The 25820-nt window shown below is 34.7% G+C and overlaps 1 protein-coding gene across 1 annotated transcript; it reads right to left on the bottom strand.

Moving 5' to 3' along the window:
• Positions 1-17159: 17159 nt before the first annotated feature.
• Positions 17160-23878, bottom strand: LOC116419065 (tumor necrosis factor ligand superfamily member 18-like). The gene is made up of 3 exons (XM_031936907.1): positions 23637-23878; positions 20147-20198; positions 17160-18493 (listed from the first exon to the last, which is right to left on the bottom strand). The coding sequence occupies exons 1-3, from the start codon at positions 23790-23792 to the stop codon at positions 18147-18149; spliced, it is 555 nt and encodes a 184-aa protein (XP_031792767.1). The 5' UTR covers positions 23793-23878; the 3' UTR covers positions 17160-18146.
• Between the last annotated feature and the right edge of the window lie 1942 nt (positions 23879-25820).

Genomic DNA, 25820 nt, shown 5'->3' on the forward strand with positions numbered 1-25820 from the left:
TTAGATTAAAGATTTGGGGATCATTTTCTTAGATTTACAATAGGAAAACTAAGGTGTACATTCCCTTTTTTTTTTCCTGGTTGAGGTATTTTCCATAAACCATCTAAAAGAAAACAATGAGTCCAAGATATCATTAAACTGGGTTCATTCAACAACCATGGATTCAAGGATTATTTCTTGAAGCAGCTAGGTGTTGCAGTGGAGAGAATGTTGGGTCAGAAGACTGGCTTCATACTTATTAGCTATGAGCAAATAACTTCACCTCAGCCTCGGTTTCCTCAGCTGTAAAATGAAAATAATAATAGTGTCTATCTTTCAGATTAAATATTAGGATGAACTTTATTAAATCAGGATGTTCTTCATCCACCAGATTTAGTATCTCCAAGTATAATGTCCACAATAAGCAAATAGACTTAGTATATGCAGCTGTTCATCATGTTCTTGAACAAGTAAGCCTAAATAGAGTTATGGTCCATGCTCCACAGAATTGATTCTCTTCCTTTTGAATTCTCTGTGTGGACTGGACATATAGAAAAACTAAAAAAAAATGAGAAGTTGCAATGAACACTGAGATTGTAAGACGTGGTGGCTGGAAGAATGGTAGCAGCCTCAACAATAATAGGAAACTTCCAATGATGGGGAAGGTTTGGGGTAGAAAATAATAAGCTCTATTTTTAAAAAAAACATTTTTTTCCAATTATGTCGAGACAATTTTTAACATTTATTCTTTTTTCTTTTGAATTTGAGTTTTAAATTTTCTTCCTCCCTCTCTCACCTTCCCCTTCTTAAGATGGTAAGCAATTTTATATGGCTTATATATGTACAATCATGTAGAACATATTTTTACATCATTATGTTATGTTAGTCATGTTGTGAAAGAAGATAGGGAATAAAATAAGAAAAATGAAAAAATAAAGTGAAAAATAGTATGCTTAGTCTGCAATCAGTCTCATTAGTTCTTTCTCTGGCTGTGAATAGCATTTTTCATCATGAGTCCTTCAGGATTATTGGTAAGTTCTATTTTGGATGCATTGAGTTTGAAATAGCTATGGGATATCTCATATGAGATATAAAGAAGTGTTTGGCAATGAAGAGAGATTTTATATCTATCAATAAATGGAAATCATCTACATAAAGGAAGGAATAAGCATTCATTAAAAACCTATTTTTTATGCAAGATACTTTGCTAAGGACTTTACAAATATCTCTTACAGTCTTCACAACAATTCTGGGAGGTAGGTGCTATTATTATTCTCTGAGGAAATTGTGGCTGAGAAGTGAAGTTATTTGCCCAGGATCACATATAAAGTCACACTTGAATTCAAGTTTCCTCTGTCCCCAGACCCAATATTCTGTGCACTATCAAACTAGCTGCTTTGGGAAATAATCATTCAGTCTATGAAAGTTGGGTGAGTCTAATTAGTTTTGATAGGCTAAGAGAGAAGTGATGAAAATCTGAACTACAAGGATGGAGAGAAGAGGAATTATGCAAGATGTGTTGTAGTAAGAGAATTGACAAAACCTAGAAAAATCACTGAATTGAAATAGGGGGAAGAAAGAGAGAAAGTAAAGTGAGGCTGACTCTAAGTTTAAGAAACTGTTGATCCTTGTCATCATATCACAGCTGTATTTCATAAGTTTTTCACTTGATTGATTGAAGAGGCCCAGGAAATCAACATTTTTTAATCTAGTCAACACTCCCATTTCTATCTGTATTCAGAGGTCTTGCAGACTTTGACTCACCCACTCTTAGTGCTCTGATCCAATTTTTTTTCTCTTGATTATGAGTGACTTCATTTTTAACTTTGTAATCTTAATACCCAGCAGAGGGCTACACTGGTCATACCATATTGAGAAGATTATATGAGGTTCCAGATGCTATATGTTAAAATCAATGACAAACTAAAGTATCTCATCATCATCAATAACAATTATCATTTATATAATGATTTAATGTTTACAAAGCATTGTACATGTATTTTCTCATTTGCTCTTTACATTTGTGAAATGGTTGCTATTGTTATTTTTATTTTATATTTAAGTGAACTGAGGTTGAGAGAGATAAAATTAATTAATTAAACCCAGGCCACTTCTAGCTAAGTGTCTAAGACAGGATTTGAACTCAGGCTGCAACTCCAGAAGTCTTACTTGCTGCATCACATAGCACCAAGAATATGGCTAACATAATAAGGTGTTTGGAAATCATAAAACTTAAAGAAACAATTGAAGAAATTGGAGATTCCAAATTTGGGATTACAGATAATCATAACAACTTTCTGAGAAATAGTTGAAACTCAAGATAGCTGAGAAACTAACTATAGATCACTTAGACATTTTAAGTGACTTCTATTCAATTATCTGGATAATTGACATTCCAGGATCATTCCAGAGCTTACAGATATAATTCTCTCTCTGTATTCCTTAGAATCATTGAGAATGGGCAAGATGTTGTAAAATTGAAGAATATAAATGCTAATGAGGAAATCAAACTATCACTCTTTGCAGATGATATGATGGTATACCTAGAGAACTCCAGAGATTCTACTAAAAAACTATTAGAAATAATTCATAACTTTAGCAAAGTTGCAGGATACAAAATAAATCCCCATAAATCCTCAGCATTTTTATACATGACCAATAAAATCCAACAGTAAGAGATACAAAGAGAAATTCCATTCAAAATAACTGTTGACAGCATAAAATATTTGGGAATCTATCTACCAAAGGAAAGTCAGGAATTATATGAGCAAAATTACAAAAAACTTTCCATACAAATGAAGTCAGACTTAAATAATTGGAAAAATATTAAGTGCTCTTGGATAGGCCGAGCGAATATAATAAAGATGACAATACTCCCTAAACTAATCTATTTATTTAGTGCTATACCAATCAGACTTCCAAGAAAATATTTTAATGATCTAGAAAAAATAACAACAAAATTCATATAGAATAATAAAAGGTCGAGAATCTCAAGGGAATTAATGAAAAAAAAAATCAAATGAAGGTGGCCTAGCTGTACCTGATCTAAAACTATATTATAAAGCAGCAGTCACCAAAACCGTTTGGTATTGGCTAACAAATAGATTATTTGATCAGTGGAATAGGTTAGATTCACAAGACAGAATAGTCAACTATAGCAATCTAGTGTTTGACAAACCCAAAGATCCTAACTTTTGGGATAAGAATTCATTATTTGACAAAAACTGCTGGGATAACTGGAAATTAATATGGCAGAAATTAGGCATGGAACCACACTTAACACCGTATACCAAGATAAGTTCAAAATGGGTCCATGATTTAGGTATAAAGAACGAGATTATAAATAAATTAGAGGAACATAGGATAGTTTATCGCTTAGACTTGTGGAGGAGGAAGAAATTTGTGACCAAAGATGAACTAGAGACCATTAATGATCACAAAATAGAAAACTTTGATTACGTCAAATTAAAAAGCCTTTGTACAAACAAAACTAATGCAAACAAGATTAGAAAGGAAGCAACAAACTGGGAAAATAGCTTCACAGTTAAAGGTTCTGATAAAGGCCCTCATTTCCAAAATATTTAGAGAATTGACTCTAATTTATAAGAAATCAAGCCATTCTCCAATTGATAAATGGTCAAAGGATATGAACAGACAATTTTCAAATGATGAAATTGAAACTATTACCACTCATATGAAAGAGTGTTTCCAATCACTATTGATCAGAGAAATGTAAATTAAGATAACTCTGACATACCACTACATACCTGTCAGATTGCCTAAGATGACAGGAAAAAACGATGAATGTTGGAGTGGTTGCGGGAAAACTGGGACACTGATGCATTGTTGGTGGAGTTGTGAATGAATCCAAACATTATGGAGAGCAATCTGGAATTATGCTCAAAAAGTTATCAAACTGTGCATACCCTTTGATCCAGCAGTACTACTACTGAGCTTATAACCAAAGAGATACTAAAGAAGGGAAAGGGACCTGTATGTGCCAAAATGTTTATGGCAGCCCTATTTGTATGATTAGAAAATGGAAACTGAATGAATGCCCATCAATTGGAGAATGGTTGGGTAAACTGTGGAATATGAATATTATGAAATATTATTGTTCTGTAAGAAATGACCAGCAGGATAAATACAGAGAGGCTTGGAGAGACTTACATGAACTGATGCTAAGTGAAATGAGCAGAACCAGGAGATCATTATATATGTCAACAACATTACTGTATGAAGATATATTCTGATGGAAGTGGATTTCTTTGACAAAGAGACCTAACTCAGTTTCAATTGATCAGTGATGGACAGAAGCAGCTACACCCAAAGAAAGAACACTGGGAAATGAATGTAAACTGTTTGCATTTTTGTTTTTCTTCCCGGGTTATTTCTACCTTCTGAATCCAATTCTCCCTGTGCAACAAGAGAACTGTTCAGTTCTGCACACATATATTGTATCTAGGATATACTGCAACATATTTAACATATATAGGACTGCTTGCCATCGGGGGGAGGGGGTGGAGGGAGAGAGGGGAAAAATCAGAACAGAAGTGAGTGCAAGGGATAGTGTTGTAAAAAATTACCCTGGCATGGGTTCTGTCAATAAAAAGTTACTATAATAAAAAATTACAAAGTAAAAAAAAAAAGACTATAAATGCTGTCCTAATTTTTTGAAAGAGGAGGTGATCTGAATTTTGAAAGCTACTGACTAGAGAGCTTAATGTCAAGTCTCTTGCTCTTGTTCTTGTTCCTCTTGCTCTTCTTGATCTTTGTTGTTGTTGTTATTGTTGCTGTCATCATCATCTTCTTCTTCTTCTTCTTCTTCTTCTTCTTCTTCTTCTTCTCCTTCTCCTTCTCCTCCTCCTCCTTCTCCTCCTCCTCCTCCTCCTCCTCCTCCTCCTCCTCCTCCTCCTCCTCCTCCTCCTTCTTCTTCTTCCCTTGATGGTGAAAAGTCTTAATTCTATCCCACATGTTGTGTTTTAAATCCCTTCATATCTTGGTTCCTCTTCTGGATCCTCTTTAGCTTAGGAAGTAAGGTTATAAAGTTAAAAATGAAGTCACTCACAATCAAGAGAAAAAACCTTGGATCAGAGCACTAAGAGTGGGTGAGTCAAGGTCTGCAAGGACTTGGACCTCGGAGTACAGCTAGAAATGGGATAGTTAACTAGATTAAAAAATGTTGATCTCTTGGGCCACTTCAATTAATCAAGTGAAAAACTGATGAAATACAGTTATGATATGATGACAAGGGTCAATAGTTTCTTAAACTTAGGGCCTTCTGGGTCCTCCTTAGCTTAGGAAACAAAATTCCAAAAGAAATAAGTACTTGGCAGGGAATGGTGATCACTAGGAACCTACAGAGTGTTTACTAAAAATAATGCAAAATAAATGTTATTTTAGGGGTTTTAGCAGGATTATTGGATGGATAGATAGGAAAAATGAGATAGATATAGTGCATACTGTGAAAGACATTTGAAAAAAATATTCTACTTATATTATTTATTGACTAGGCTAAATGATAATAGAGTTGGATAGATTAGTATGACTAAGAACTTCTGATTAACAAATTGACATTAACTTGAAGTTAAGTCATCGGTGTAATCCCTAGGCCTCAGAATTTATCCTTATTCTATTCAACATTTTTATCAGTGAGTTTTATGGAGATATATGGAGATATAGAATTATAGTTAGGATGGCTTCCCCAAAATCATTCAGAGAATTAGTAGCAAAGCTTGGATTCAAATCTTTTGGGTTGAGATACGGTGTTCCTTCTATTGCAGATTCAAATGTCACAAGTCTAAATAAGAATTTGGAAATTAATATAAAGTTCAAATTTAAGAAGCAATGTGATCTGAAGGTCCAAGGTCAGGAAGATCTTGCTTTCTTGCTAACTTGCCCACTTGCTAACTGGGTGGCCAAGGGCAAGTAAAGTATTTTGATTCTTCTCAACAAAACAGTTAAGAAGCTTCTACTAGGTGTAAAGTAATCTGCTAAGCATTAGAAATGCAAAAGTAGCAGTGAAACAGTCTCTGCTCTCAAGGAGTTTTTAATCTATATGAGGACATGATAAGTGAAGTAAGGATCATAAACTAAGTACTCTATTAGTCACAAAATGCAAGTGCTGGTTCCTTAGCCCATATCTATAAAAATGACTCATAGGAAGGCACAAGGGATGGTGGGAGAATATGGCAAGATGCTTATCCTTTCTCAAGAGACCAGATCTTGGGGTTTATGTCTCATTGTTGCTTAGATTCACAAGGAATGAGTGGAAGGAGGGCCTTAGGAGGAGCCTTTCAGTAAATGACCTGGACTAAGAGTCATTTCCTTAGCATATCTAAAGATGACATTTGCATTAGGAAGAATAGGTGTAGAATTGAATACGATGTATTATCCTTTCTAAGACTGATCTATGGTTTATGAAATCTCATGTCATGCTGTGCCAGTATGAAATTGAATGAGGAAGCACTGGGCTATAAGGAGCTTTCTAGTAATAGACCTGACTAAGAGTCATTCTAAGATTCCAGTAGACTTCTATTGAAGAATAGTAACAGTCAATCCTGATATTAAGCTTTTAATATCTGATTATAGTATACATCTCAAGGATCATAGCCTTAGCCAGATGAAAATTGACTTAGCATGGTAATAGGAGTTTCAGTCACAAAGTCGCCTTTTGATTTCTATAATGCAGGAACGCAAAGGTCAACCTAGATTAAGCTCTTAATATCTTAGTCATCTCAGAGGATCCCATAGATTGTAGGTGAAAAGATCTTGAGGTGATAGAACCAATTGTTTTTAATGAGTACTAAGTCCCAGATCAGATTTAAATCTCACAGATCCCATATTAGGTTAAAATCTGAGTAATGAGGATAGAACTATGTTTACTCTGAGTTAGTCCATATCAATTTATCTCAGCTTTAGCTATATATGAAAATATATACTACTGTAAGGCTATAACATAACTATCTGACACTACATGAAATTGAGACAGAATCAGCTGATAAAATAGATTGAAATTCAATTAGGAGTAAGGGCAAATTATTGCACTTTGGTTAAAAAGGAATTTATGGCATGAATATAGGACAGGGCAAAGTAGTTGGACAGCTGTTCATGTCAGATGACTGGGGATTGTCTGACTTCAGCATTTCGATGAATTGTGCTTTATTTAATATACACAGTCTGTTTTGACTTCCAAAAAGTCATGAAATTTCAGCTGGCTTATAGAGACATATCATGTCCTGCTAAAGTGAAATAGTAATTCACATGAGTAATATAATTCATATAATAAATTCACATAAGAAACATAGTAAAATATTCTTTACTGGCCTAACCATATATATAATAAAAATAATAATAGATAATATCTATATAGTATCTACTATGTGCTAGGCATTTTATAAATATTATCTTATCTTTGCAACCTTGGAAGACAGTTGCTATTAATAGCCCTATATTATAGTTGAAGAAACTGAGGCAAGCAGAGGTTAAGTGACTTGTGCAGGTTCACACAGTTAGCAACTGTCCAAGGCCAAATTTGAATTTTGACCTTCCTGACTTCAAACCCAGTGTTTTATCCACTGAGCCACTTTCTGCCTAAATCACTTTCTTTAATTTCGATTTCTGTACTTTAAGAGGAACCTCATAAGCTACAGAGGATCCAGAAGAGAAACCAAGATATGAAGGGATTTTAAACACAGCATGTGGAATGGAACTAAGACTTTTCACCATCAAGAGAAGAAAGAGGAGGAGGAGGAGGAAGAGAAAAAGGAGGAGGAGGAGGAGGAGGAGGAGGAGGAGAAGGAGGAGGAGGAGGAGGAGGAGGAGGAGGAGGAGGAGGAGGAGGAGGAGGAGGAGGAGGAGGAAGAAGAAGAAGAAGAAGAAGAAGAAGAAGAAGAAGAAGAAGAAGAAGAAGAAGAAGAAGAAGAAAGAGGAGGAGGATAAGAATTTGTTTTCCTACAAAGTTGATTGAAAATATCTTGCAATGCTTTAAAGCTAGCTATTGTTGGAAAAATACATTTAATGTTTTAGAGTTAATCTGCACTAACTGAGGCATTATAATCCAGATGCAAAAATGTCATCCCATGATCCTCTGCCCCATATAGACTGTCTGAATCATTGTGTTCATTTCATGATACCAAATTTTAGGAATGATGTTGAAGAAAGTAGAAAATGCCTAGCAATAAGAAGTATTCCAAAATAGAAAGAGCTGCCTTAGGAACTAGTGATATTCTCTCTACTTGTTGAGATTTTACAATGGAGGTTTTTGTCCAGGTAAAGGTTGGATAAGTTGGCCATAAAGGCCCCTGTCAACTATTTGATTTAGTACTATTAATGTTTAGGTCTACCTCTTCCTCTCATTAATCCTGAAACATTGCCCAATTCCTGAGAATATTCCAATGGCTTGAAGTGGAGCCTTCTTCATTTAATTATTAAAAAATAAAGACTGGACCTGGTTTCAGTGCTATAGGGAATCAGTGGGTGATGACAACCCTTCTACCAAAGAAGGTTGGCATCTTCTCTGAAACTTAATATATTATTGAAAGTCTTAGAATCTCTCACAGAGCATTAAGAGGCGAAGTAATTTGTCCAGACTCACAAAGACAAGATGTTTCAAAACTAGGACTCAAAACCTTTATTAATTTCAGATCCATTCTCTATTACATCAAGTTATTTCTCTTAACAAATTAAAAAACCAAGTGAAGGAAAATTCTGTTGTTTCCATTAGTTGTGAAAGCAGAACTGGAAAAAATAAAAGAGGAGAGGTTCTCTGACCCTGTAAAAGGAACCCACAGCTAGTACCATCTGTCTATAGTTTTAGGATCACATTATTTTTCCATGAAACAGTTGTTTTCATGAATATTCATCAATCCCTGACACTGAAGATTAGGGATAATAAAAAAGAAAAATGAATTTATAGCAAGTTTGTTCCAGTCAGTTTTAGGTGTAAGGAAAGATGAAACTTGTTTCCATATTAAAAGCTTACTCTACCCTAAAGAAAGGTTTAGATAGAAGATCTTGAGTAAACTTTCCCATTTCCTATTTCTCCCTCTATCCACTAATTAAAATATTAGAAAATATTAGACATGGAATACTGGGTTGTGTCAAAGTTGACTTCACTCTCAGGCAAGTCAGTTCACCTCTCAAAACCTCAGTTTCCTCATTGGAAAAATTATAAGGTTGGATAAAATAACCTCTGAAATCCCTGCCAATTCTGGCATTCCATAAATGTAGCATAAATTCCTTCCAAGAAACCTCTGTATTTGAGAAGGCTCATCTCAAGAGTTTGATTTAGTTTAGATTTTTTAACAGAGGATGGGGGCTATTTATGAATTGCTGTTTCAGAATTCTACCTTATGAAAATGGACTGATGTATTACAAAATTTTTATGTCAATTTTTTATTGTTTTTCTTCCTTTATCACTTTATTTTTCTGGGATGTAAAGTATGTTTCTTTGTATTTATTTTTCTTGGGGTCCATATCTCCAAAATATAGAGCAATGTACCATAGCATTCCATTTTTTAAAGTCACTCAAATCTCAGAACATTCTGTCAAAGTCTTGAAGAATAGAAAATTTGGCATTCCCTGAAAATACTCCTGTACAAGAAAAACAAAGAATAGTCTCTGGACAAAAGAAAAAATAGTAGGATCCTTAAAATATTCTTTTAATAGGATCCTTAAAATATAGTCCTCTTCTGGCTTATCTTGATTACATGAATACAAATCAAAGTCATTTAAAAAGGAATTTCTTTGAAAAAATTAACACATTAAAATTCAAATAACTTGCTGGAAGACAACATCACTGTTAATCATTTAGTGTCTTTGACAATATAATCTTTTGGGAAAAGTTTTATAGGAATCTTAACCAATAGGCCATATGCAACTCAGATTATTGCCAGGACTCTCCATATTCAGTGCCAGGGTCAATCTTTTACTTCTGAAGAACATTCAAGTATGATATGAGCATACAGAAACCATCCCTCCAACCATAATACTAACAATAATGGGCTTTAAGGATCTTATCCTCTGACTTCAAATCCAGCCCACAATTCATTGACCTGGATTACCATAGGTAGTTCAGACAAAGACTAAAGAAATAAGTAATATATAAAAAAAATTCCAGGAAGAATGCATAATAATATAAACATTAGTATTCTTCATTCAGCCTGGAGTGATAAAGGTCAATAAAAGAAATGATAAAACATTTATAAAAATGATCAGGCATGGCAGGTGAGGTGGGAAGGGAGAACCAGAGTATAGCTCTGAGTATAGCATAGTATAGAGTATAGCATAGAAAAAGAGAGGAAAATTGAAGAATGCCAATGGCATATTATTCTTGGAGAATGGGAATTTTTCCATTATTATTTGTGCCACTTGTGTGGTGCCCATTGTCTCTTTAATAAAGGGTCAAATAAATCTACTATAAAAGACATTTGCGCAAAGGCCATACCTTCAATGCAGGAAAACCTGCCATTTTGTGTAACCATAACTTCTGGCTTGTTCTTTCTATTTAATTCTTGACCTCTTGGTTCATGCTGACATATTGCCTTTACTTTGGATTATGCATGTGTGCTAATTTCTAACTTTTCTGGATTCCCTGGTCCAGCTGTTGTATTGAATTGTTTCTGTTCCATAGAAAAGCCTGAACTTGTTCCTTTCTTTTCCTCTCTGCAGATAACCATAGTAACTGTCAAGGATACACAAGAATATTAAGTCTTGTCCAATACTGGCAAGTTAATTCAGACATGATGGCTATCCGCACCCCATGATAATTTTCATAGAGTGGTTTAGACAATAATCAGCTGGGATATCAAAGAGAGAAAAAGGTATAAGGGCTCCCACCATAGAATCTCTTCCCACATACATAGTGCAAAGTCTTCTCTGCTCTATGTCCCCAAAACTATATCATGTTAAGTGGGTTTCAGGTTAAATCCAGGTTATACTCATTTACTAGTAATTGAAAATTCCATAAAGAGAGCTGTCTAGCAACTCTAAGATATCACTACATACCTATCAGATTGGCTAGAAAGACAGGGAAAGATAATGCAGAATGTTGGAGGAGATGTAGGAAAACTGGGACCCTGATACATTGTTGGTGGAATTGTGAATACATCCAACCATTCTGGAGAGCAATTGGGAACTATGCTCAAAAAACTATCAAACTGTTCATACCCTTTGACCCAGCAGTGTTACTACTGGGCTTATATCCCAAAGAGATTTTAAAGAAGGGAAAGGGACCTGTATGTGCAAAAATGTTTGTGGCAGTCCTCTTTGTAGTGGCCAGAAATTGGAAACTGAATGGATGTCCATCAGTTGGAGAATGGCTGAATAAATTGTGGTATATGAATATTATGGCATATTATTGTTCTGTAAGAAATGACCAGCAGGATGATTTCAGAAAAGCCTGGAGAGACTTACATGAACTGATGCTGAGTGAAATGAGCAGAACCAGGAGATCATTATACACTTCAACAACAATACTATATGATGATCAATTCTGATGGACATGGCCCTCTTCAACAATGAGATGAACCAAATCAATTCCAATAGAGCAGTAATGAACTGAACCAGCTACACCCAGGAAAAGAACTCTGGGAGATGACTATGAACCACTACATAGACTTCCCAATCCCTCCATTTTTGTCCTTTTTTATTTCCTTCACAGCTAATTGTATACTATTTCAAAGTCCGACTCTTTTTGTACAGGAAAATAACTGTATGGACATGTGTACATATATTTTATTTAACTTATACTTTAACATATTTAACATGTATTGGTCAATCTGTCATCTGGGGGAAGGGGTGGGAGGAAGGAGAGAAAAAGTTGGAACAAAAGTTTTGCAACTGTCAATGCTGAAAAATTACCTATGTATATATCTTGTAAATAAAAAGCTATAATAAAAAATAAAAAAGAGAGCTGTCTTGCTTTGCTACTTTTATTCCTTTTAACTAGTCTACAAATGGTTGATGTATAATAAATGCTTGCATAATAGGTGATTCTGTTAATTGATAGTTATGTGAATTTACAAAAATAATAGAATAATAATATTCTATGAGGATCATGGGCCAATCCTATCATGATAAATAAATAAAGCTTTTTAACAGGGTTATTAAAGTGGATCAGGAAAAGAGTATCAAATTTCATTCATTTATTTCATGCATTTATTGAGCATGTAATCTGCACAACCTTTGCATTAAGTTGTTAGGATACAAAGTCTAAAAGAAAAATAGCTTACAGATGTCATTTACCTAGATTTTAGCAAATCATTTAGAAAAGATAGGGGCAGGAGAAGGGGAAAGGGGCAAAGGAGATAAGAATTAGGACTGGATGACTGGAATCAGATAAATTTGTAAGCAGCTAAATGCTAGATTTAAGAGAACTTATTAGTTGTCCAATGTTCACTTGGAAACAGGTCCTTCTAAAGTGTCCCAGGTTACACTAATACATTGTTGGTGGAGTTGTGAAATGATCCAACCATTCTGTTGAGCAATTTAGAACTGTGCAAAGCATTTTAGGCATGGAAGGCAGCCCGCACAAAGATTTGGAGATGGGAGATGAAAGCTTGTGAGGAAGAACAAACTCACTGATTAAATCATGGAGTGCTTGAAGGATAATAGAGGACAGAAAGGCTGGAAAGTTAGCAAGAGATCAGGTTATAAAGAACTTTAAATATTTGATCCAAGAAATAATGGGGAATCAATGGATCTCATAGGAAGAACGTGATAGGGGAGACCTATACTTTTATAAAATCATTTTGACAGCTGAGTCATAGAGACCAATTAGAAGACTATCACAGTAGACCTGATGTGAAGTGATAAAAACTTAATTTAAGATAGCAACTGCATAAATGGAGAGAAAAGGAAAAATCAAGAGATGTTTTGAAGGAAGAAATGATAATATTTTGCAATATATTGGATATTTGAGATAAACGAGAATGAGGATGAGAATGAGGATGTGGCCCTAGTCACATTTGTTGACTTAGAAATGTGGATGGGAGGATGGTGGTCCAGAAGCAGAGTTCATAAACAGAGAGAGCCAAGAATTGGGGCTGGGGAAAGGCAAAATAATGAGTTTTATTTTAGACATGTTAAGTTTGAAGTGCCTACAGGATATTTATTTTGAGAAGTCAAGTAGTCAGTTGAGATGGAAAATCAGAGTAGAGGTTATAAATCCATAAGTAGATTTAAGAATCTTCTGATGAAAATTGAATCCCTGGGAAGTAATGAGACCACCAAGCCAGACAATATGAATCGAAACTTCTTAAACTGTGAATCATGACTCCATGATTGCATTGGGGAGGGGCTCATAAAATTATGATTTATTATCAGTATATGTTTGATTTGAATACATATTTCATATACCTGAGATCACATGAAAATTTCTGGGGCAAAAAGGGGTTACATTCAGGCCAATTCCAGTAGACTTGTGATGGAAAGAGCCATCTGCATCCAGAAAGAACAATGGAGGATGAATGTGGATCACAACATAGTGATCCACTTTTTTGTTGTTACTTGCTTGCTTTTTTTCTTTTTTTTTTCTCTTTGATCTGATTTTTCTTGTAGCAGTATGATAAATATGGAACTGTGTATAGAAGAATTGCGCATGTTTAACCTATATTGTATTACTTGCCATCTAGGGGAAGGGTGGAAGGGAAGAAGGGAGCAAAATTTGGGACACAAGGTTTTTTTTCATATGACTAGAAATGGTTTTAATTTCTTCATCTGAAAATTGTTCATATTCTATGACCATTTATCAATTGAAGAATGGGTTGTATTCTTATAAATTTGGGTCAATGCTCTATATATTTTAGAAAGAAGGCCTTTATCAGAATCCTTGGATGTAAACATTTTCCCAGTTTATTGCTTCCCTTCTAATCTTGTCTGCATGGATTTTGTTTATATAAAAACTTTTTAACTTAATATAATCAAAATTATGCATTTTGCATTCCATAATGTACTGTAGTTCTTTGGCCACAAATTTCTTCCTTCTCTACAGATATGAGAGGTACATTATCCTTTCTTTTTCTAACTTACTTATAGTGTCACTTATAAGACAGACACAGAGTCACAGAGACAGGCACAAAGACAGAGGCAGAGACAAAAGAGACAGAAAGAAGGAAAGTAAGAGGAGAGGAAAAAACTCTTTATATATTTTTTTAAATGTTTCCAAATCCAAATCCATTAGTTCACTGTCTCAGCAAAACAGATGTTAACAATCTCTTCAATCATGATGCTTCCTAGGAAGTAGTAAATTTGTGCTCATCAGATCAGGACTGAAACTTGCCCTAGTTTATTACTAGACAACAATGAAGGCTGAGTCAGAGAATATCAACCAGGAAATTGAAATCAGTGTTCTCTAAACCAGTTCAGCCCAAGTTGAGGCAGTTGGTTTGAAGTTCAAGTCAACAATCCATTACTCCAAACCCTTCTTGTTTAAATTGAGTCATATCATTATGACTTTCCTACCTGGTTTCTCAATTTGTAAGATGGAATTCATTCATCTAATTATGTTGCTTGAATAATCATCTTCTTGATTTATAATGAGAATTGCGATCACTAGAGAAAGACTGTGTAATGTCTTATTGCTGTCTGATAACAATCCAATGAAATGGTTAGTGTGAGTATCGTTATCTACATTTTAGAATCAAATAAACTAAGGTGTACAAAGAGGTGCAGATCTCTTAAAATCATAAAGCTTAGCAGATCTGAAGCTGGAAGTTAGGTTCTCTAAAGTTTGATATTCTCTCTCGGAAAAACAATGTGATGAGAGTAAATTCTCTATATTCTGCTAATATCCTAGGCATTTTTAATTTATCATTGGTGTAAATGATCAATGTGACTTCCATGTCAATGAATTACACTGAATTACTTTTTTTACATTATGTACAAATAAATTTAACATGAGTTAAGGAGGGACTGTAATTTGAGGAGTAGAATGAGATCCTTCAGAATGAATGGAAGTTTTCTTTTAAATAACCTTAAAAATCTATTATTGGAATTATTATTTTAGTTCCGGCCATAAAAAGAGACACAATCTCCAGAAAGCCACTTAAAAAATACATGGTTTCTCTTTTAGGTGAAGTCAATGAGTGTCCTCTTTGTCCTTGGACATATAAGTACCAATTCTTTCTATCAAATTGGCTAAATGGAAAATAGAAACAGGACTCTAAGTGGATGGGACCAGTAGGTTTTGGTGAAAAGAACCTCCCTAATATAGGGTTAGGTTTCACTCTTGGGCACTGAAGTTTAAAGAGTACAAAAGTTTAAGGTTTATATTACTTGGACAATTTGGAAACAATGAAATTTAGCACCCAATTAGCAAGAACAATTAGTTAAAATTACTTTCTCTTTTAGGTGAGGTTAGTGAATGTCCTCTTTATCCTTGGACATATAAGTACCAATTCTTTCTATCAAATTGGCTAAATGGAAAACAGAGACAGGACTCTAAGTGGAGGGAATCAGTAGGTATTGGTGAGATTTCACTCAGGGCACTGAAGTTTAAAGAGTATAAAAGTTTAAGGTTTGTATTCCTTGGACAATTTGGAAACAACTAAATGTAGCACTCAATTAGCAAGAACAATTAGTTAAAATAAGATGTGATTTATTGTTAATGACACCAATCTCTGATTCACTAAAATGAAAGTTCAAAACATTTTTGGAGTTGGTGGCCCCCTTTGGCAATCTGATGAAGGTTTTTTCAGAATATTTTTAAAAGCATAAAATATATAGAATATATTTATAACAGAATATTTATCATTTTTCTGCTTGCAAAGAAATTCCCTCTCATATCTATGTCCTCTGGGTCACAACCTCATTGAATAACAAAACATCAGTTTTTCAAAAGGAGAAAAGAGAAGAATCTGATTCCCCCTGCATAAGACCTGTTTGTATTGATTTACACAGGCAGGCAAAACATTAGCACTGAAGCCAACTGTGTTTCTGGAGGGAAGAAGAAATAAGAGTTAGGTTCTAGGAATGTGAAGTAACTCTATTGGAATACAACTGTCAAAATATTTTTTTGGAAAACAAGTTTCCAGACTCCACTTAAAATTTCCAGTACTACAATAACTATTTTTCTCTCCCACATAGGGCCAGTGAATTTTTCTTATTGGCTCCTCTTATGATTTTCACCTTCTGAATTACTAAGGTGATAAGGATGAAATTCACACTATTCCTTTGCCTATGGATAATGTTTACTAACTGAAACTGGAAACTGGAAGCATAGGACCCCATCTAGGAAGAGTAGTGTGGATCAGTGAGAAATTATAGATAATCTAAAGCAACTGGAAGTTATATCAAAGTAGACCAGCCCTGCTTTGCATATCATAGACCACAAAGTTAGAATTCTCATTCCTGAGTTCTCGAATTCATAGATAATTAGGAGGTAGAGTAGAATAAAGTCATGTGAAGAAATCAATTACAATCCAATGGTCAATATGTGCTTTATTAAAAATTGACAGAACATTAAGTTGATCTTGAACAGAATGAATCAAAATATCAAAGCACATACAAAAAGTAAAATTAGTTACCAGAAAGCCTTTGCAACATTCCATTACTGATCAGCATAGTGAGTGAAGGCCCACACTTTAACTACAAGCAGCCACTTCCTTAGCCACTGGTTGGCCCATGCTGAACCCTAAGAGCCCATAACATTCATTCCACAGGGAAGATGTTGGTAAGGCAAGGACAGGAATAATTATGTATGGAAAGCATAGTCTAACAAAAACAATACTAGTAAACATCACAACAATTCTATAAATAGACAAATTGAGCCATCATAATTTCCTGAGAAACTTTTCAAATGTAGAAAATAGTCATACAGTTTTCAAGCCTTGTACCCAAGCTCTTTCCAGTATAGAGGTGAAAGGAAAGGCTCCCCTACATTTGTGCATGGTACAACTGTCTAATGCAGTCCATCTCCCTAACTATGTGATGACTAATATAAATATTAAAAATATATGTAAGTATACAATGTGTAGTGTGCGTGTATAGGTTGTCTTAGAATATAGCTTTTTAACCATTATTGCCCTCCAAGGCCAAAAGATGATAGCTTCTTGTTTGTCTCTTGTTTTATCAGAAAAAGAGTAAAGAGGACAAGGGGAGAGCACCCTAAAATGGCACCCAAGTCCTTGCCTTGAGCTGGGAAAAGGCATTCCTGACACCAAGACACAAATGATAAATAAGGTAACTAGCTGGGAATATAGACCTGGAACTGGGGATCCTCACCAACAAATAGGAGACAGAGAATTGTAACTTCATCAAAGGAAAGGTATCTCCTAAGTGGTCTAGTTATTCTTCAACCACATAAGATGGGATAAAGAGACTTCTTGTATGTTCATTCTCTAGACCTTTAGAATAAGCTTAGAGAGTGGTAACAGATGAAGGACCAGAGACATGGTGGTATGAACAGCTCCTGATCACGTTAGTCATCATTCACATTTCCCCCAGCTGTAGAATGATGACAAAGTCCTGGATGAAGATCAAGAATTGTCCCTCTGCTCCTTGACTTCCTTTAAAGCTATATATCCTGAGTAAAAGGAAGCTGAGAATCACTAACTTCCTATATATAAAGTGCAGCTGGGCCTATCATGGACATTTGTGTTTTTGTCCTAAGGCTTCCATTATAGTCAGCATGTTAATAGCATTCTGTTCTGTCAAGGGCCATTTCTTAGGTAGATATACTTTGCAGCTTGTATGGACACCCTTCCAGGTTGACCTTATCATTTTTTTATGAGAGGAACTGGAGTCACAATTGAGTAGTTAATGCTTCCAAAAGCATGGGAAGGAAGCTCAGGCAGCCTTGATGGACCTTTGGAATGATAGGTCCATATTTCCTTTGGAATTCCAGGCCCATATTTCCTTTGGGTTGGGATTTCTTACTGTCAAATGTAAAAAGCCTTTGAAAAACAAAATCTCAGTTCCATTTTTCCCAACCACTTATATTCTAACAGAAGATTTTTTTTCTTTTTCTGCTTGCAGAGAAATTCCCTCTCAGATCTGTGTCCTCTGGGTCACAGCTTCATTGAACAACAAAACACCAGTTTTTCAAAAGGAGAAAAGGGAAGAATATGATTTCCCTTGCACAAGACCTGTTTGTATTGATTTACACAGCCAGGCAAAATATTAGCACTGGAGCTGACTGTGTTTTTGGAGGGATAAAGAAATGAGGGTTAGGTTGTAGGAGTGTGAGGTGGCAGGCGCAAAATCCCCCAAAAAGTCTGAGTGGGATTTTTCTCAATGTTCTCGAAATGGTTACCATTCAAGATGAAACTGATTTTATCACTTTCATTAAAGTGACAGATTTCCAAAAGGTCAATAGTATCTTCTTCGGATTGCTTTTGTCTTAGAATATCATTTCCCTTCTTCAGTTGAATTGCAAAGGGAACATGGTCCTTGCGTTTTCTCTTCATTCGGACATAAACTAAGTAGATACCTTCCTTAGTGATCATCAGTGTCTGATTGCTGCTTTCCGTAAAGCATGAAGTGGAAAGTTGAGGCCAAGCCCAGACATTTGTATCTAAAGGATTGTTTCAAAAGAGGAAAAAAAAAATATAAAGAACAAAATTATTTCAGAATTCTATTATTCTCTTAGACTAAGAAATGTACATTAAGCATTTTTCAAGATGAAGAAGACTATGTAAAGAGCAACTATCATTTTTATAGATGAATTTTATTTTATTCTACTGGTCCTAAGTATGGATCCATTTTTAATAAATATTAATTTATTTTCAACAAATATTAATTAGCTAATTAAGAAATAAATAAATAAATGAAGGGCACCCACATGAGTAGAAGCTGTTTTTTTTTTTTCTTGTCTTAAAAATGTTATAAACCAGATTACAATTCATTTCTCATGACTGAGAAGTATTCAGGAAATGGAGTAGTAAGAGAGTGCTAGGACAAATTTTAGTTAATTGAGCTTCACTTTCCTCATCTGGAAAATGGATTCTTAGATTTAGATCTGGAAGGAATTTTAGTGGTCATCTCCTCCAACCCCATCATTTTACAAATGAGGAAACTGAACTCATTACCTTAGTTCACGTTTTTATCTCCTCTTCCTTCTCAGATCTGTCTCACAGAATCCCTTATATCCTTCAAGAGTCAGTTTAAGTACTGTGATCTTTTACATGTAGATTTCCCACCTAAACTCTTTTGTAATTATTCTCTATATACTGAAATACATACATGTTGTCTCTCTCATGCCAGGAATATTAATTTTTTGAAAAGAGAGACTGATTTATATTTTTGTATCCTCAAAACCTAACATATAACAAATGCTTATTCAATGCTTATCAATTGATTAAAGGACTTACCTAAGATCACACAATAACACAGATAACACTGTTATTTTTTCCAGATCCAAAAGTAAACACTCTCATTTTTTTTACCACTTAGTATGTCAAAATTGTACAGTAAAAAGAGTGCTGGATTTAAACTCAGGGGTACCTATATTCAAGTCCCATCTTATGTGTCTATTATCTATATAACCTATGTAACTATTACCTACATAACAAGAATCTATGCAATAAATATATTCTTGGAAAAAATAGGTTTTGTCCCAGATTATAAAGACATGTTGAGTTAAAATATCTTGGCTGCTGACACTGTGACCTTAGGCATTATAAAATCTAGAGCTCAGATTTCCCATTTGCAAAGTGACAGAGTTGGACTACATGGCTTCTGAGGCAGGGAAGAGAATAAGCATTTGTATAGCACTTACTATGTACCAGACACAATTTTTTGTTGTTGTTAACAACATCCTACTCTTTGTGACTCATTTTTATGAAGTTTTCTTGGCAAAGATACTAAAATGGTTTTCCATTTCCTTCTCCCATTTTACAGCTGAATAATCTGAGGCAAACAAAGATTAAGTGACTTGCCCAAGGATACACAGTTAATAAATTTCTGAATCCAGATTTGAACTCAGGCCTTTCTGATCACATTCACTGCACCATCTGCCTGCCTCTGAAGTCCCCTTCAACTCTAGAATGGGGACCTTCAAGATTTACACAAATTTAACTCACAAAGCTATTGTGAGAAAAGACCTTATAATGCAGGGAATGGTGTTAGAACTAGATCCATGGATTTCTTCTCCTCGCCTCTAATATTGTCTATCTTTGGATAAAGAGAGTAAAGAGGAAGGGGTGGGAATAGTTTCCAATGCACTCACCAGTTGTTGTCTTGATGTCTAAAACTGCTTGAGCCCAACAATTATCCGGAGCCTGTAGAGTAGGAAAAAAAAAAAAAAAAAAAAAAAAAAAAAAAAAGACATCCTGGGTCATCAGAGTGTTGACTGAATTGTGTTATGAAATCAAATAGGCTGATAAAAAGATCTTATTGTTGTATGCCAAAAGTAGGATAAGTTGTCTTGTGACCCTGGCAATAACCTCTCATCAAGTGGTTTTCAAGTAATGAGTATTATGGAGAAGATTTTTCAATTATGAGTTACACTAGGCAACTAAGTATCACAAAGAATGTAGCATACTACATGCAGTCAAAAAGACCTGTCCTCACACAATTACTAGGTGTGTGACCCTGGACAAGCTCTGTTTGCCTCAGTTTTCTCATCTGTAAAATGAGCTGGAGGAAAAAAAATGGCAAACTACTCCAGTACCTTTGCCAAGAAAATCCCAAATGGGGTCACGAAAAGCTGGACACAACTGATAATGACTTGAATTAGATAGCCCTTTTTCAGAGCTAATAAGTCTATATTCTCTATGGACATATGGCTAATATTTGAGGCAGAGATTAAAGATTTAAAAAGCCCTCTAAAATATAAACTACTGCTATTCCACCTCCTTCTTGATTTTCTAAATGGGAATACCTATAACTCCAAGCTACTTCTCTTCTTTTTCTCAAGTCTACCTACTTATCACTTATTGCATGGACTTGCTCTAAGTGGAATTTGCCAAGATTTTCTTTGCTGAGATGATGCAAGGGAGAGGAATGTGATTTGGAATTGCCCATTACACTATGTATGATACACATATCATCACTACAGTATATTGATAGATTACTTTGCTGCTCCTGTATGTGACGTTCCATCCAGTGTTCTATATCTTCCTCATACTAGAGTATACTTCCTTTCTATCTCTATAGTAAGCTATCTTCAAGATTCTATACAAGTACCATCTCCTATAGTAGGCTTATCTTGATCTCCCTAGTTGTTACTGCTCTCTAAGACCCCAATCACTGTTGAGAATTAAGCTCATTGAAGGCAGATACCATTGCACTTTTTTAGTCTGTGTCTCCATTATCTGCTAAACAATAAATATTTAATAAGTGAATCATAGAATCAACAATTTTAAAAGAACTTTTGAGGCTTTCAGATCCAACCAACTCATTTTCAGATGAAGAAACAGACAGAGATCAAGTGACTTTCTTGGTATTACAGAGTTAATAAGTGTCCAAGGTGGGATGTTAATCTGTTCCTCTTAACTCCATACTCATTCTCCTACCTACTATTCCATGCTGCCTCTCAAAGATGAATTTGGATATACTGATTCCATATTAGAGCCCAAGGGAAGCCTTTTTTCTGATTACTTTCAGTTGTCTCAAATAGGAAAAAAAAAAAAAAAAAAAAAACTACCAGTTCACTGAAAACACTTCCATGTTCAAAAACTAGTTGCTCTCCAAGGTCCCTTACAATTTGAAAATGCTGTAACACTATGATCCATTCAGAAGAAAGTAACGGCTTACATTTACAATGTGTTTCTTCACAATGGACCTTTTACTAAGACAGTTCATGTATTATCTCCATTTTACAACCAAAGAAATCTAAACTCAGAGCATTTAAATAATTTTTCTGTGGTCACACAACTAGTTAATAGGTATGCTGTCTTTTCAAAATAATAATAGTAAATTCCATATAGCACTTTAAGGCTTGTAGAGCACTTTGCAGAAATCTCATTTCCTACTTCTAATAGCTTTGTGATTTAGACTCTGTTGGTATTCTTATCTTTATTTTATGGATAAGGAAAGTGAGACTCAAAGAGATAGTATGTATCTAATTCAGCATCACATAACTAGTAAATATAAGAGGTGGAATTTGAACTCAAGGGTTTTTTTTGGCTCCACATCCAGCTTGCTTTCCTTTATACCATCTTGTCTGTCAAGGTAAAATGAGACAGCATTGTATCAATTCTGGAAACAGAGGACATAGATTCAAATCTTAGTTGTTACTTACTATCTTTGCAACCCTGGGCAAACCAAGTAACTCTTCTGCCATGGCCATGAATGTGAAACATTACTGACATTTTTATGTTATAGATGTGTGAGAGAGAGAGAAAAATGGGTTTTTCTGAGGTTATTTTCTTCTTCCTTTGTTTTTCAAAAAAATATTTATTATATTGATTAGTCATGAGGCACAAAAATATTAGAAGAAATTTAGGCTGTGTATTTAAAAAAAATGATTCATTGATAACAAAATTCACTTCAGAACTTCCTTAAATTTCCTTCTCTCAATCCATGGCATATGACTTAAATGTTCTGTGTTGTGTCCTTTCTGTTCATAGTAGGTATCCTCAAAAATAAGAAGGTCCAATCCAGTCAATCTATGTCTCAAAAATACCTTTTGCTTTCTATTTAATCTAGGGTCACAGTCAATGAAAATGCTTCTAAGATCAGGCTGAACAATGCTAACATCCAGACTAAAACCTCAACTTCTATGGACCTAGCCTGAGCAGGGAACCAATAGTTCATTTGGAGCATCTGGATAAGTGGCTTGATTATCAGGCATTAACAGGCATTATAATTAACAGGCATTTATACTTCCCTTTTCCTGCTCTATGAAGTTTTCCCTGACTTCCCCAGACTAATGTGATCATTCTCATTTTTTTAACTTTGACTGTTCTATTCAAAGTTTAGATGACATTAACCTTCAAGTTGAGAGGAGACCTTAAGATCTAAGTGACCTTCCCATGCTTTATTTTACAGATGAAAAAATTGAAACCATTGATTTGCCAACTGCACTGCCTTAATTATCCTTTCACATCAACATGTCATCAACTTCACCAGATTCATTCATTTGTCCATTCATGCAATAAGCTTTTAAGCACTTACTATAAATATGGCAACGCTTATAAATTAATAGATCTCTCTAATAGGGCAAGTAATGAATCTTTTTTTCTATGACCTTAAACATCTTAACTTAATGCCTCTACAACGTAATGAATTGCACCTGTCATTCTTCCACATCAGAACTTCAAATTTATCAGTCCACAAAAATCTTTTCCAAGTCTTATATCTATACTAAGCCATACTACTGCAAGAAATTAATGGTGTTAACATTCTCTCTGGTTGAGAAATGATTAGATGGGGAAGTGGTCAATGAAACAACTAACTGGACGCATCAAGCTACATCTCTTGCCATCGTTTCCCAACATCTGTTGAGAATTAGTTATTTTGTGACATCATGCTTGATTTAACTCAAAACGGGTGGTAACCATTTCTGACATTAAATCCCACCAATCATGTGCTATACAGTAAGGGAAGACTTCAATTTCAATTTATTTTTTAAAAATCCTCAAATTTCTTCATTTTACCTACCTTTCATAGTGCTAAAAAAAAAAAAAGCAAAAGGATAATGATAATAATAGTAGTAGTAGTAATCAATAATAACTATTTTAACAATGACAATAAAAATTGTATATTTTTCTTACCTTGGAATGAAGGAAGAAATAAATACCAGGAGCAAGTGTTAACAACAGAACAAACATTGTGCCTCCAATGACCCATCGCTTCTTGGAAGACTTTTCTGAATCTTGAAATTCCATACCTCTCTCTAAGAGGTTGACTGAATTTTCCACCTGTGTCATTCTCACCTATTGTAAAGAAAATAACTTATGGCAGAGAGATTTTACAGTGATGGGTGAATCTCCCCAGTCTGAGGTCGACTGGTCCTGAGATTGCACCGGCTTTTGTAGTATTATGGAAATGACATGGTGGGAGTAGAAGGCGGAGCTTTCACTGTCAGTTGGAAAATGATACAAAACAATCTCCCTGTGAAACTTACAAGGAGCTGACTCTCATTTGGCCAAAAGCCATGTGTCTGAAGGCGGTTTGCAGTCAGCCAACACAAACACTGAAGAAAAGAGCACACGCATTTACACACACACACATACACACACACACACACACACACACACACACACACACACACATCCCAGAAAGGAAGTTAGTTCAAATAAGTGAAAATCTCGGGAAGGAAGTATTCTAGAATACACAATTTCTGAGTTTGAAATCTCTGTCACATTTAGATGATTTGTTACCAAGAAATCATTATTGCAATTAAGTCATTCCTAATATGGACACATGTTTAACATGATTGTACATGTATAGTCTATATTGGATTGCTTGCTAAAGTCTTAGAAAGGAGGGAGGGAGGGGATACAGAGAGAAAAATTTGGAACTCCTCCCCTTTACAAAAATGAATGTTGAAAAATATTTTTACATGAAATTGGAAAAAAATAAAATAATATTAAGTGCAAGAAAAAAAGAAAGGATTTTTTAAAAGAAATAAGGAAGGAAGTCATTCTTGCTCCAAACATTACATGTGCTTCTGGGGAAAAAAAAAAAATTATAAAAAAGAGAAAAAAAATCATTCATTGAAGCACTAACTCCATTGTCTTTAAAGAGCAATAATAATATTAATTAATTATTAACCAATTAGTCAATATCAGTAATTCATCGAGTTCAATTCTCTTATTTTTCCCCACCCTCTACATTCAGATTCAAATGTAATCAGCCAAAAGTCAGTCTATAGGCATTTATTGAGCACCTACTATGTGCCAGGCACTGTATAAGTGCTGCCAGAAATGTCCAAAGCTAGCAGTCCCTCAGAGCTGAACTTCTATACCCTTTCCAAAACTAAAAAGATGAAGCTAAAAATCATTCAATCAAATTAAGATTTTTAATAGTTTACCTTGTTTAGGAAAGAATACTATCAAATATTCCTCAGAGTCCTAGAAATGAATGTGGACCCTAGGGTTGTGGCACAGCACTAAAACTAAAGAAATCTGACTATAAGTAAATACCCTCACCTCTAAATGCTTCTGGGATGGGTTTTTTTTCATCTCTTAAAGACAAAGGTTTTGCAGAATTTATACAAGTACTTGTGAAGCATTACTATGCATATTTAATAAATTATTATAATCGCCCGCATCTGTATGACTCATACACAGAAATGGAGGTTGTTTTACTTTAATTAAATTAAAACATCAGACAATTTTGAACATTTTTTGTGTTCTTAGCACACCATATTAAATACTAGTTACCTATTATTATAAAACATCCCTCTATGAGGGCAGGTACTTGTGCTATTGTTACAAGCCCCAAAGTGTATAAATAACTATCTCACAGAAAGCCATTATGCATCTCCCAAAGCAATGAACATATTCAGGATTTATAGTTCTATGTCCATATGTCTTATTGCATATGTTTTATTCTTCTTATTTGATATCATATCTAAAAATGAAAGAATTTTTAAGTGCCTTGAGGAAAAGTGTTAAATTAAACCAAGGTAAAAATATTTCTACTCCTAGCAACTTATTAAAATTTGGCTGATATCTCGGGGTCTTTCTGTCTTCTAAGAAGTTATTATGCTCTGTTTTCCTAACTCATGTACCATCTCTTACCTGGGAATGAAGTTTTCCCCCAAATTGCTATTCATCCATCCCTTTCCAAATCTATTCTTTCTCCTTCCCCTACTCTCTTTTCCCACACCTGTAGGCATTTTCCTAGGTTATTCAAATGACAAGCTGTTAAAAATGTTAACATACTAACTTCTCTTGCCTCTAGCCAAGGTGAATCTAAAAATAAGCCTTCCTACACAGTCTGATTACATG

This window comes from Sarcophilus harrisii, chromosome 4, assembly GCF_902635505.1.
Source record: "Sarcophilus harrisii chromosome 4, mSarHar1.11, whole genome shotgun sequence".
Taxonomy (NCBI): domain Eukaryota; kingdom Metazoa; phylum Chordata; class Mammalia; order Dasyuromorphia; family Dasyuridae; genus Sarcophilus; species Sarcophilus harrisii.